A 14,391-nucleotide genomic window follows, 5' to 3' on the forward strand; every position below is an offset into this window, starting at 1 on the left:
TTTCAAAAGGTTTTAATCAGTTGGCTAAAATGTGCATTTTGAGCCAAAGTTGAAAAAGGCAAAATTTTCTTTCTTCCTCCACACGTTCGTCTTCCCTGTGAGGACGCCATTGCTGCAACTGCACATCCTTCATTCGCGTACGAGGGGTCTCTAAAAAATTTCAAGCAACGATTTAAGGGTCTTCGAGGGGTCTTGGGACCTCCTAAGTTCTTTTGTGGGTCCGCCACTGATCATAGTACCAAATGACAGGAAACACAAACTGATACATTAAATGTAATAATATAATTATTTAGAAACTTGCAGAAAAAAAAAAAAAAAAAATCTCCAACCAATATTATGACACAAGAGTATACTGAACCGTGTTTTTCGGCAAATTAAAAATTTCTCCTAGAAAAGGGGGTAAGGGTAAGGGTAACGGAATGATGATGAAGTGTGGCTGGATAAATCAAGGTCTCACATGAATGCACGAGGCCGCGCAGCTGAGCCTGTGCCAATGGGGGGCCGCCTCAGTACACATTACACGCAAGACGATCAATCATCAACTTGTGGGACTTGTCTCTCAATTTATAGATATATCTGTATTATATCCCAACCAACTTAATCATGAAAGAATTTTAAGTTCTTTCTGCTACTTTTGCATCAAAAGAAAAAGAGCAAAAGAGAAAGTTGTTTCTTATCATATTCCCATGCCATATATAAGTCTTGTTATGAGTAGATCATTTGACATATTATGTTATTAGATTTGTAGATTTAATTTACTTAAACACTTATTTACTTAGTTAATTCACCAAAGCTATAAACATATACCTTGTGCTATAAACATATGCATGTTGTATTACGCATATATCTTCCGACGTTTTATGTTATTAAATTTGTCAGTTTGATTTACTTTCTCGAACACTTATCTAATTAGTCATTCCACTAAAGCTATAAACATATAACTTCTGCTATAAACAGATTACCTTTGTGCTTAATAGCCATAGTGTTGACTCATTAGTCAATCCAACTCATAAAGTTGGCTTCTCATGAAATACAATGTATCAAATACTTGATTGATGTTCCTTGTTTTTTATTTATTTTTATATATAAATAAAAAAGGTGGACAGCTGGTGGTAAGCTATGGTTATCCACTCATTCAGGGCCCATAAAGGCTATAGGGAACCCTGCTCATAGCCACAGTCAAGCAACTCACCAGTTCGGAGCATCAAACTCGGGATCTTCCACATTTTTTTGTTAATCACTGAATTTTAAATCGACGAATTAGTGATCGTATATTTCATTGTCAATGCATAATCAAGAGAGTTTATAACTAGACTTGTCAATAGCATTATAAACTTCTATATACGAGATCATGGTTCAATTTCTTCTTTTCACAATATCGTTCGTATAAAATGAATATTAACAAAAAAAAAAACTCCTAAAACTAGCGGCTTTTTAGCCAAAATGGTTTATGAGATTTGCATAACTTATCACTTTGGTCTCCGAGATTTCAAATCAATAGAATTGGTCAATGAGATTCTTCACCATCAATCATTTTGGTCCTTTCAATATTATGTTAAATAAGGATCTAAATGACAAAAATACCCTCAATTTAATAAATAGTAGGCCAAAATGATTTGACAAAAATTGAAGGTATTTTTGTCATTTTATTCTTGTTTAATAGAGATTTTTCATGGAATGACCGTGATTGATGGTGGACAATCTCAAAAACCAATTTTATTGATTTCAAATCTTAAGAACTAAAGTAAAGAGTTATATAAATTTCAAGAATTATTTTGGCTCTCATGCTTGGCTATAAATCTCAAGGCACCACACTAACCTTCTACATTTAAACCTTAAAAAAACTGCCACAAAAAAAAAAAACGAATTCTCATCCATCTCCCAATACAAATATATTCCCTTAATTAAACATTCTCTCTCTCTTTGACCAAAACAAACATTCTCTCTCTCTTCCCACACGCGGGCACTGCACACATGCACATTTATTTTTCAGTCACAAAAATGTCCTCATTGCAACCATGATTGATAATATTATTATTTAAGAGGGAGCAGAGAGGTAAAGCAAAAGGCAAAGCATAAGCTTATTTTTAGGGGAGCGTACTGCATTGTTCGTGCGGCAACTTTTCAAAAAATGGAAAATTCACTGATTGTACTAATATCAGCAGCAGCAGCAACAGCAACAGCAATCGTGTCGATCTTGTCCATAAAATTCCTCTACAGAAACAACACCACCAACTCCAACTTTCTGAGGTTGTTTACTGCTTCTGCTACTACTTCACTCATCGGATCAAAACACAGAAGAACCCAACTTCCTTTGGGAACTCTTGGGCTTCCTTTTCTTGGTGAAACCATTGAGTTTGTGACTTGTGCTTACTCCGACTGCCCTGAGAGCTTCATGGACAAGCGCCGCCACTTGTAAGTACATTAAAACGTAATTAGTAAAAACAGATATTAATTAGTACCCAAATAACTTGTATTACTTTCATATAAACGCTTTTTTTTTTTTTTTGTAATATTAATGTGCAATGCTTAACTTTTGATTAAGCTTGTGTTAATGAATATGCTTCATTGGGTTTGTGTTTTGCATTACAGATACAGAACCCAATAAGCACTTTTCAGTTCTGATGATTCAGCTTCTTGTTTCAGCTGATTTAACTTTACATGATAATTTCCAAAGTTGAAAACTTGAAATTCCCAATAAGAACTTTTCAGTTCTAATTCAGCTGATTCATTTCATTAGTTTCGAAAGTCGAAAACTTGAAAATCCCAATCGTATTTGAATCTTTTGGGGGTGTTTAATTTGTAGGTATGGGAAGGTGTTCAAGTCACACATATTTGGAAGTCCAACAATTGTATCAACAGATGCAGAAGTGAGTAAAATTGTTCTGCAGAGTGATGCAAAATCTTTTGTGCCATCTTACCCAAAATCTCTCACCGAGTTGATGGGGAAGTCCTCTATTTTGCTCATCAACGGAGCCCTGCAGAGAAGAATCCATGGACTCATTGGAGCCTTTTTAAAGTCCCCACACCTCAAAGCTCAAATCACCACAGACATGCAAAACTATGTCCAACAATCCATGGCAAATTGGACAGACGACCATCCCATTTACATACAAGATGAAACCAAACATGTTAGCTCTCTCTCTCTCTCTCTCTCTCTAAGTTTGAAGTTTGAGATTGTTTGGTCTTCGAGAAGAGTTTCAATGGACAGAAGACAAAACAAAAGATGCCATCTCTCTTTAGATCTACTGGTGGATTTTTCTCTTCTATTAAAATGTTTTTATAATAAAGTAAGTGTTGAGATTATGAATCTCACGTCGAGAAAAGAAGAGATTTTGCATGTGTTTATAAGTAATTGGATTATTTTCTATATTACCAATTAATTTTATGATAAAAACTCAACGTTGTTCATGATAAGGAACCTTGCATATGTTTATAATCTCAATTGGTTGTTCGGTAAAACCTTATCTTTCTTCAATAAATGCTCCATTAAGCACTTGGGTTAAACAAATCTCTCTCTCGTGACCAAATAATAAATCATTGATATTTGAATTTTTATATGTGGCTTCTACTTAGGTTAAGTGGCAGAATTTATGATCTTCCATAAAGAAATGAACCTAGTTGTAAAGGGAAATGATTTTTATAATTTTGTGGTGTCCTACACTCCGATGCTTGTTTCCGTCTTTTTAATTCGCCGTTATTTATTTAATTATATGACTAGAAACAAGAGGGGTAGTGCAAGAGGATAAAAATGGAGTGCAAAAAAGCATTTTCCAGTAGAGTAACATTCTTTTTCTTCTAAATTTCTCTATTTCTCTCTTATTTTATTTGAACGATTACGATTAAATCGCGTCGATATTTTATATTGAGTTTTTATAGAGAGAAAGACAGAGAACAAAATGTGAGAAAAGAAGAGGAAAATAGAAAAAGTTTAGAAAGAAGAGAATCCTACTCCTTTTCGAGTTATGAAATGCCAAATGGGATTCATAATAATTCTACATGAATGATATTGTCTGTGGAAATAGATTCATAATTATTAAGTCTCTTTGCAGTCCTTAATAAAATTTACCAAGAAATTGTCCTTTTTATCTGCAGATTGCTTTCCAAGTACTTGTCAAAGCATTGATTAGTTTGGATCCTGGTGAAAACATGGAGTTCCTAAAGAAACAGTTCCAAGAATTCATTGCAGGCCTCATGTCTATACCCATAAACATTCCTGGAAGTAGACTTTACAGATCATTACAGGCAAGTTAATTATCAATTTTTAATGAAAAGTTCATTTGTCAGAGAGTCTTATGTTGCTGGACCGTGATTTCAAAAGTTAGGTTAAGTTGGGTTTGTCTTAATATGTGATCTGAATTCACAATCTGATAATATAAGTAGTTTACCGTTGTTTTTTAAATCATATTCTCGTAATGATATTTTGAGTCCTAATTAATTTCAGGCAAAGAAGAAAATGGTCAAGCTAGTACAGGAAATCATACAAGCTAAAAAAAAAGAGAGTGATATAATCTCCAACAAGGTTCCCAAAGATGTGGTAGATGTTCTGCTGAGAGACACAAGTGAGCAGTTAACAGGGGATCTGATAGCAGATAACATGATTGATATGATGATACCAGGGGAGGATTCAGTGCCACTTCTCATGACTCTTGCAATCAAATACCTCTCAGACTCCCCCACTGCTCTCCAACAATTAACTGTATGCAAAGATCTCTTTCATTTTTTTGCTTTCATTTTGGTAAATAGCAAATTCTCTTTACTGCAATGATTCATCCTAGTAATACATCCATTTTTCATTGCCCTCGTCATACTAACTTAATAAGCGTGATGAAGATAGGAAGAAGGAATATACTTCTAGCTGTATGCAAGATTTTCTTGTTGCTTGCTGCACGGATACTATTAATTACACAATCCCACCTTTGCTCATGAATAGTGAAAAAAATATATATATTTAATTTGCATGTAAGATTCTCTTGTTACTCGTCGCACAGTTACTATTAATAAACGTCACACCATCTTTTTTCTAAGATTGATCTCTTTTTTTGGAACTTTGTGACACTCAAGTCCAACTCTTTGACTACTTTATATGTGCCATTTTTCATTTTCCTTGTCGTTTTGGTGATTTTGCTCTTTTCGCGTGTGGCTGTCTAAGCAATACAGTTTATGGGGCAAGTGGAATTCTAAGACGTATAAACACATGGTATTCGGGAGCACATTACAAGAACAGTATATTGTAAATTAGTTGTATTTTCTTAATATAACGATACATTTACATTGAGAGATAAATGAATAAATTAGTTGTGAACCCATTATTTTTGTTGTTCGAATATAAAATCTCTCTTACCAGTAGTACTGTATGCAAATTTCCCAAAGAAACAACATATCTGTTATTGTCTGTGAAGGAATAGGAAATTTACAAAAAAAAATCCATTGTTGTTTTGTTCTTTTAAAATTGAATTCTTGATGATGAACTCAGGAGGAGAACATGAAGTTAAAAGCTCTGAAAGATGAGCTTGGAGAGCCACTTTGTTGGAGTGATTACTTGTCCTTACCATTTACACAAAATGTAAGTGAATACCACAGTAATTTAAAAGTTCACAGCAGTAACTCACCAGAACACTATGCATTTTTTAAACTTTTTAATTTAATTATTGTAATTACACAGGTGATCACAGAAACCCTAAGGATGGGAAACATCATAACTGGGGTGATGCGGAAGGCCATGAAAGATGTGGAGATAAAAGGGTATTTAATACCAAAGGGATGGTGTGTCTTCACATATTTCAGATCAGTTCATCTTGATCAGAATAACTATGATTGGCCTTATCACTTCAATCCATGGAGGTGGCAAGTAAGAATGACTACATATATACGCATGCAATAGCGTTAAAACGCTAACCAGTTAGTACATTAATTTGGACTCTTGTTTTTAAGTAACGGATTGGAGCTGTATAATCTCTGCAGGACAAAGATATGAGCAGCTGCAACTTCACTCCTTTTGGAGGAGGACAAAGGCTGTGTCCTGGACTTGACTTAGCAAGGCTTGAAGCCTCCATTTTCTTACACCACTTTGTCACTCGATTCAGGTAATTAGATATGAATGACAGAATGAGCATCCCTCTTCCTTAATTATAGGCTTTTGTTAATTAATTCATAGGTCTATGTGGGGAGAGTTTGGTGGAAAATGAAGTCTAAGTTCACTGAATAGATAATATTAAGGGATTAACTTAAGTGAAAAGCATAGTTTGAAATCATATCGCGTGGGAGGTTTTGCTATGCAATGTCGCGTTATGCAGCAGTTTTGTGTAAGCTATTCAAGACTTGCATAGCTTATTCTTCCATGAAGCGATATAGAACGTTATATTGCACAATATCGTGCGTTTTTCAAAACTATGAAAGAAAATGAACAGATGTGAATTAGGTCAGTTGATCAGAATACTATATCGGTCATTTTATACCTGAATATTACTTCCTGTAGATTAGAGTAGTATGGTATATTGTTTTGTCAAACACAAAAACTCGAGGGAAAATGAAAGAATATACATGGCATGTATACTTTTTGGGATTTCTTCAACCAGATGCAAACTTTATGCTTTTTGGGAGATATTGAACAAAGTTGTCTGTTAAAAGTAGTCCTGCATTTCTTCCACATTTGTTACCATTTGAGCAAAAGACAATATTGCATACATCAAACTTTCTGGCACTTCCACTATCAGTAGCTTGTCTTTGACATGCACCTTTTCATATTTGCTTTCAACCATGCTCTTTTACTGCTAGGGTAAATTGCTATATTTATGAAAACCTGACTTTAGTTAAATGGGCTTGAGCATTGTGTTTTACGTTCTACGTACTTAAGTTTGAATTAAAAAAACAAAACCCTCGTAGCATTGCACACTCAGTACTACATAACATCTAAGTCACACCCTATATACAGATAATTAGTCACTTGAGAATGTTCCAACCCTCCTTTGCTATCAACCACCAATTTACCCACATGGGTTTCCACATGGGTTTCCAAAAAAATCTAAAGACTCCATGAGAAGCCCATAATACACATGATTTGGTAATATAGTAACATCATAACAGATAGAGTGGCAGATACCCGAGCTCTTGAGAGTAACAGACTATGTTCTCTTCCCTGGACCTAACTCAACCATTAGTCCACATGTGATTCACCAGACTCGATTGATCTTGAATGACTCAACTTTTCATGCATATAACTTATTAATTCATTAATAATATGGTTTATCTTTAGTAATGCAATTTACTATAGTCCGATCTTTTAAATAATTTTTACTATTCGATCTTTAAGATTCAATCTTACAGTCAAATTTTGTCATTCATTTTCCGGACTAACCCTAAATTATTGAAGATAAATTACAATAATAGTATAGTTCTAAACCAATGTTTTGTATGCATGTTAGTGCCTTGAGCTCATGCTTGCATGGAATTTGTCTAGTTATTTTTCGACACCTTCATCGACAATTTTCTACACCATGTATCTAGTGCTCAACACTAGTTTAAAGTGCTTTTTTTTTTCTTCAAGAAAGCACTTAAGTTTATATGTGCATGTAAAGAGCTTATGCTAAAGGAGGCAGATTCTCTTCCTTTCATTTTTCGTGCTCTTCTGTTTTATATGATCATGATTAAGTTATGTTAATATTTTATATTTTTTTATATTAAAAATAATAAAATAAAAAAATAATAATATAAAATATTAACGTTGCTTAATTGTAATTACATGAATAGAAAAGCATCGGAAGAAAGGGCAGAGAATCTCCCTCCTCTACTAAAAGCACTTGCGCGTATTTCTTAGGAAAGCACTCCCAAAAGCAGTCAAAGTAGGTAGTAATAAGTAGAGTAGCCACTAGTTCAGTACTGTGGGAGGACTAAATCAACAATCATGAAAGTGGACAATAAACAAATGGATAAATAAGGAGGCTACACAGTAGACAGACAAATCACGGTTTTCTGGATCTTCTTTTAATACAAAACCACTCAGAATCAAGGAGGGTTTCTTAGCCTTGCGATAGCGTTGCTTGCATATTACCATCAAATATTAAAAAATAGAAAGTGGTAAAAATTAAAAAATACCATTTGATCTCTAGGTCTAACTTTGACTAAATCTTTTTCTTCTTCCCACACAAATATTTTACAACAACTTTTTAATATGAAGGTCTGTTCTCTGTTGTGATGTCGTTTTTGGATCTAATATTTTTTTTTTTGGTATAACTAATAAATAATTAAATAGTTTAATTACACATAACATTTTTTGAAAATTACAAATTGGTTTGAAATGATCAAATGCAGGTGGGCGGCTGAGGAGGACACAATTGTGAACTTCCCCACAGTAAGAATGAAGCGGAGGATGCCGATCAGGGTCAAAAGGAAAGTTGGTGGATCCCACTAGATTGGGATCAGATCCTCTCCTGAGTAAAATGTGAGGATCTTCCTTATTAAAATCATTAGGTCTTTGAAATTTTATCCAATAATTATAATTATTATAAATTTTAAAAAGATCTTCCGTTTGTAATTGTTGAATAAAATTTTAACGATCCAATGAACTTGATCAGAAGGATTATGAGGAGAGAGAATCTTGATCCACAATTTTGTACACAAGCAATGATACAAATTTGTACACAAGCAATGATACAAAACAGCCAGACCTGAAAAGACAGGGAAAAGAAAAGGAGTGTGCTGGGTTGCGTCTCCAGTTGCACACGTGTGGTTTGAGTCGGCAGATATCACAAAGTTCGCTCTTTTTGTCCTATTTGATACTCTTTATTTGCACATATAGACAAAAGACAGTACAAATATATAGTCTTCGTCGTGGGTCCTTAATTAAAACTTCTTTAGGTAGTGCTACGTTTATTATCTATTTATATTAATTATTTATTTGTATTATTTTTTTAATAGAAATAAAATCGATTAACACATGCGAATCTTATCTCTAATATATAAATAGTGTGCGATGGACATTGCTTATCTTGTACTGAATAATCGGTATTTTTTTGGTATCGACTACGGAACAGTTCATCAGTTTATGGTTTTTGGTTTTTCTGAGATTTGGGGACAAATTCCAGCCCTAACGGCGGCTGGCAGCCTGCCACCATCCCTGCGAACCAGATCACAAACTCGTATCCTGTACATCAGCTTCAAAGCTTCAATCCCTACCACTGTACCACATGAATCATGGACATCCTTCAAAGTCCTTCAAGATCTCAACCTCATGAAGACCAATGAATTAATTCCTTCCCAACCGCTTACCCACATGCATGCCATCACCAATCCCCATCACTTACCCACATTCCTTCCCCTTGTATTGATGCCCATCACTAGTCTGGGGTTCGAAACTTTCACCTGCCTTAAATTAATGTAATACTTTCCAATCAATATAATGGTATGTTATATATATATATATATGTATGTATGTATGTATGTATATGTATGTATATATGAATAACCTTCAAATTTATAAAAACCAAGTACAAAATTTTGAAGGGAGACTGGAAAGAGGTGGTGGTAGTGCTCGGAGGAGGGGTGAGTAGTGGGTGTGAGTCTGGTAATGGCCAAATAGCCGCTGGTAAGGTTGCGTACGGAGGGGAGCAGAATTTAATGAAATCTTTGGTGGAAGGATGACATTGTTTAAATCCTTTGACATATATGTATCCTAGAATACACCAAAATTCACAATTTTATGAAATCCAATCAAATCTATTATTTTTTTACTACAACTAAATTTATATACGCTTGTTTGATGTACATTAATATCCTTTTTTTTTTTTTTCCGAAGAATAACATTTATTAAATTCTAATAGAAACGTTTACATCTTCAACAAGAATATTAAATAGAAACTCCAGACCCATAGCATCCTAACGGAGAACACCTTCATACGAGATAACGTATGATGCTACAACATGAGCAGCGGCATTTTGACTATCCCAAAATGTTAAAGGTATTTCTAAATAGTTCTAAATCGTAATTCGAGCACATCAAATTTTTGTGATCATTCTCTTTCCAATATTGTCAAAAGTTTCAAATTCAAATTCAAATTCCTAAAATAATTTGAACAAAAAGAGAAACTTAGCTAACTAGGGCTTAGCATGATTGCAATGTCTAAGGTTTGCTTAATACTTGTATAGACAAAGTTTCCCTAATTACCGATAATTTTGATGGTGTAGGGACTGATGGAAAACAACCGGAAGTGTAAATACGAACTTACTACATCTTCCGTCATTGGAGATGGAATCTCACATCAAACTTAACACAAATATATATCATTCAGACGTGTGGTTAGCATTTATTTTTAAATTTCTATCTTAGGCTAAAAAAAGCCCAATTAATTCGTTAATGAGCCTCTAATTCACGAATTTTGGTCGAGTTTAACTGATTTCATGTAAATTTTTTTCAAATTCTCACTACAAGAGGTGGGTTTTTTCAAATTCTCTAACTTTTTAAAATCCTTTAAAATCCATTCTTAATTGAATACATCTAGAAAGTTATAAACTCTTACACCAAGATTTCTATTGAGTTTAGTAAACTCTCTCAAGATTGAAAATTTGTGGAACCAACTTGCTTCATCTCTGACGTTTTGTTGGAAGATAACTCACTTTAGTTTGTTTTATTTCTTCATTGTATCGTTGAGGATAGCAAATTTCCAAGTCGTTTGTGTATGAAACTTTTTTTTTCTTTGACCGGGTTGAAATTCTCAACAAGGTTTTTATCACGGCCGATTATGCATACTATCCTCTCTAATGTACGTATTCATTTTTTTTTCCAATAAATATCGTACTTTCCTTCCAAAAAAAAAAAAAAAAAAAAAAACTCTCTCAAAGTCCTAATTAAATACACATAAACTTTCAGAGAATCACTTAAAATTTTAATGAAATACCCCTAAATTTATAAAAAAAAATTAGAATCCCTCCAAAGTCGTAAGAAATGCGGTCGACAGTTTCTACAATCTGATGGCCCAATAGGACAAAACGACGTCACTGGAAGCAGCATTCAATAGCCTGGTACGCAAAAACAAATTTGAGAAATTGCTCGCTTGCCCAGAAAACAAACAGCTCAGGACCTCTCATTCGTTCAGAAATTCGATGCAACAAAAGGTTCGGATTCCAGTTTGATTATTAACTTTTTGGTATACAAAAGAAATTGAAATTTGGATTCTCAGTTATTTTAATTGTGTATTAATGGAATTGAAACCGTGATCAATTACTGTCTGAACGGTGCCCAACTGAGAAAAGTACGTTTCTTTTTGCCCTGAGAAGTTGCATTACGATTATATACAGGATTATGTGCTTGTGTGTGTGTCTATATATATGCATTTTGTCTGAAGTGATGAGAAATTTGGAATTTTCAGAAAATAGTTTTGTTTAATTTCCTTCAGTTTCTCGGAATCCAAACTAACCCATATGGATTAATCAGATATGAGTGGATTAATTAGTTGGATAAAATGTAGTTGGTATATGCTTCACATTGACTGTCAAATTGTGTAATTGATTAAATTTCAGCTTTTGCAAATGCTATACTGTTTAATCTTTTTATTACAAACGATATCCTGACTTCTATGGATATGTTAGTTTGGAGAATGATTTAGCAGTCACTGACATGTTCATTCCTTCCCTTCTTTAGGATGATATTTCCTACAAATTTGTGGGTTTCAGGATAACTTACAATGGCAGGGAGACATCGTGTTCCGCGCGAAGCGATGAAGGACTGGCGTGGCTATCCTATTGAAGGACCTTATGGCCAAGGCCCTCCTATGTGGCCACTTCCCCATCCTGCAATGTTGGAGGAAGAACTTGAAATGCAGCGTGCTGAAATTCGAAGACTTTTGGCTGATAACCGGAGACTGGTTGAAGACCGGATGACGATTCAGCTTGAGCTTGGTGCTGCCAAGGAAGAAATTCATCGGATGACTGTAGCCTTGTCAGATATTTGTGCTGAAGAAGAAATGAAATCAAGGGAGCTCTATGCGAAAAGTAGGAAATTGGAAATTGGAGGCTGATCTACGGGCAACTGAGCCCTTCAAAAATGAGGCTAAGCAACTTCGCTCTGAAGTTCAGAAGCTGACTAGTGTTAGGAAGGAACTTACCACACAAGTTCAGACCCTCACGCAGGACCTTGCGAGGTTGCAGTCCAACAATAAGCAGATTCCTATGCTAAGGACTGAGATTGATGGTCTGCATCAGGAGCTTATGCATGCCAGGTATGGACCTGCTTCTATTGTATTTGTTTTCATTTTCTTATCTTAGAGCTCCTTTTCATTGTACATATCTTATCGAGAGTGTATTAGATTGACTGCTTGTATATTAACTTAGAAGTTTTGTTTTGTAGACATGCAATCGATTATGAAAAGAAGGCAAATATTGAGCTTATGAAGCAAAGACAGGCAATGGAGAAGAACCTAGTTTCTATGGCACATGAAGTTGAGAAACTACGTGCAGAACTTTCTAGGGCTGATGGTAGACCATGGGGTGCAGGTATTACTTAGTTGTCTTACCATATTCTGGAGGCATTTATTTCCTGCTTCTTGCACATTTCTTGAACCTTCACTTAATATGGTAAAATTGGCTTCTGAAGAGATGAGATGTCATGTAACATACGTATGAGAATGGTAACCCCTCTTTCTCTCTCTCTCTCTCTCTCTCTCTCTCTCTCTCTCTCACACACACACACACACACACGCGTGCATTGGACCCATTCAGGCCCACAGCCAGAAACACACAAGTATACTTGAAGACAAACTCACACATTGATGAAACAATCGTATTTTTCTTACCAACATAAAAAAATTTCATCACATTCGGTTCTTATATTCCTCTTTTTAATGTAAATACTTAATTTCATGTTTATTGATTCGTTGAGCTCTGTCTGGTTGTTGAATAGAGGAATGAATTTCATCTTCCACAACCACTTGGGAGTTGGGTTGAGATCTCGTATTTCTTATAATCTATTACAAAAATGAACTATTTTTATTTCTTTGCATGGGCGATATTTGAAATTGTTTTCCCAATGGTCATATCGTGGAGCACAAAAGAGTTTCTTGTGCATTTGGGATTATGGTGTGACATCTTGCTTTCAATCTCTTAATTCATATCTCACCCTTTTCTTTCTTTGAAGGTGGACAAGATGGTATGAATTTCACCAGCCCAGAAGGGGCTTTTCCCGCTGCATATGGAGATGGATATGGGATGCACATGGTATGCTTGCTTGTATGATTGGGATTCCAATTATTTTTTCGTATCCAGTAGCTTTTTGTGTTGGTGTTCTCTTTTCTCAGAAATGTCTAATGGTGTATCTTTCAGGTTTACACTTCTCTCTAAAGTTGTCTCTATGCTTATCTGTTAGGGTGCTGCTGACAAAGGGCCTATGTATGGCCGGGGTCCAGCTTCGTGGGGAGGATCTGAAAAGCCTCGCATGACTCGTCGTTGAAATCTGGGTGATTATTGTTTCAATTACAGAGTTGTACATCCCACCTTTGGTTGCTCGTCATCTGAGCATAAGTGGTCAAGAAGCTTTAGCATCTATATGTGCACGCCAGATCAGCAGCCCTTTATTTTTCTCAATACATTGTTAGTCATCTCAAACTGATGTAGACAGGGTTTTAATATCTCTTTGCTTGATAGCTAGACGTTAATTACCATGTCTGTGATAGTAATATAATGTTTGTGATTTCCTGTCTTAATTTGCATCAGTTATATCTTATATTGGTCATTTGACCATGTAACTTATTAAGGATTGTTTTCTATCTAGCAATGTTCTTTAGATTAGATTTCTTCCATTCTCTTCATGGTGGGTAGAATCAAACATTAGAATGGTGCTATACTTTAGTATATCTTTTGTGAACTTGACGTTTTTTCTACTTCTGTCCAATTTAACCCTAATTTCCCTAAGTTGTGTGGAGGCAGGAGCATGTCTGAAATGCAATTGAAGGGAAGCTATGTGATCATTGTATTGCATGAAAGTAATGCAACCTGCATTTCTGTAGATGATGCAATTGTTGGATTTGAGTTGTGTCGTTTCATAATTTATGAACATAACATATATGGTGTTCAATTTGCTGGGATGTGGGTTTATTTCTTGGAAATTCCTTCTTGCTGGTTTTGGTGTTGGAGTTGGACATAAAGCTACTTCTTATGCATCAATTTATCTGGGTGTGGAGTATATACTTATTTGGAGATTAGGAGCTACGCTGGCAATTTTGCATCACAAAAATTACAACATTTCCAGTTGCTGCGTGATCAGATGAAATGTACTGGATGTGACTTCTGAGTTCTATCGTGTGATGACTTGCTAACAAATAATCTTTCTTGAATATTTTTTAGGATGTAAGTGGAGCTTCCCATTATATGAAGTTATTGGGTTTAGAAAATTGCATACATGAA

General features: G+C 35.0%; 1 protein-coding gene and 1 pseudogene across 2 annotated transcripts; both read left to right on the forward strand.

Annotated features, from left to right (window-relative positions):
- Positions 1-2,017: 2,017 nt before the first annotated feature.
- On the forward strand, positions 2,018-8,607 carry CYP90D1 (cytochrome P450, family 90, subfamily D, polypeptide 1). Its single transcript, XM_068480813.2, has 8 exons — positions 2,018-2,415; positions 2,807-3,131; positions 4,096-4,245; positions 4,445-4,699; positions 5,477-5,566; positions 5,666-5,851; positions 5,965-6,086; positions 8,311-8,607. Exons 1-8 carry the CDS (start codon positions 2,132-2,134, stop codon positions 8,408-8,410), a joined length of 1,512 nt encoding a protein of 503 aa, XP_068336914.2. The 5' UTR covers positions 2,018-2,131; the 3' UTR covers positions 8,411-8,607.
- A 2,356-nt stretch (positions 8,608-10,963) lies between these two features.
- On the forward strand, positions 10,964-14,093 carry LOC137741142 (protein FLX-like 3; annotated as a pseudogene). Its single transcript, XR_015967011.1, has 5 exons — positions 10,964-11,109; positions 11,668-12,212; positions 12,341-12,486; positions 13,127-13,206; positions 13,355-14,093. The product of XR_015967011.1 is annotated as a protein FLX-like 3 (transcript).
- Positions 14,094-14,391: the final 298 nt, after the last annotated feature.

This window comes from Pyrus communis, chromosome 9, assembly GCF_041283825.1.
Source record: "Pyrus communis isolate YQ-2024b chromosome 9, ASM4128382v1, whole genome shotgun sequence".
Lineage (NCBI taxonomy): Eukaryota > Viridiplantae > Streptophyta > Magnoliopsida > Rosales > Rosaceae > Pyrus > Pyrus communis.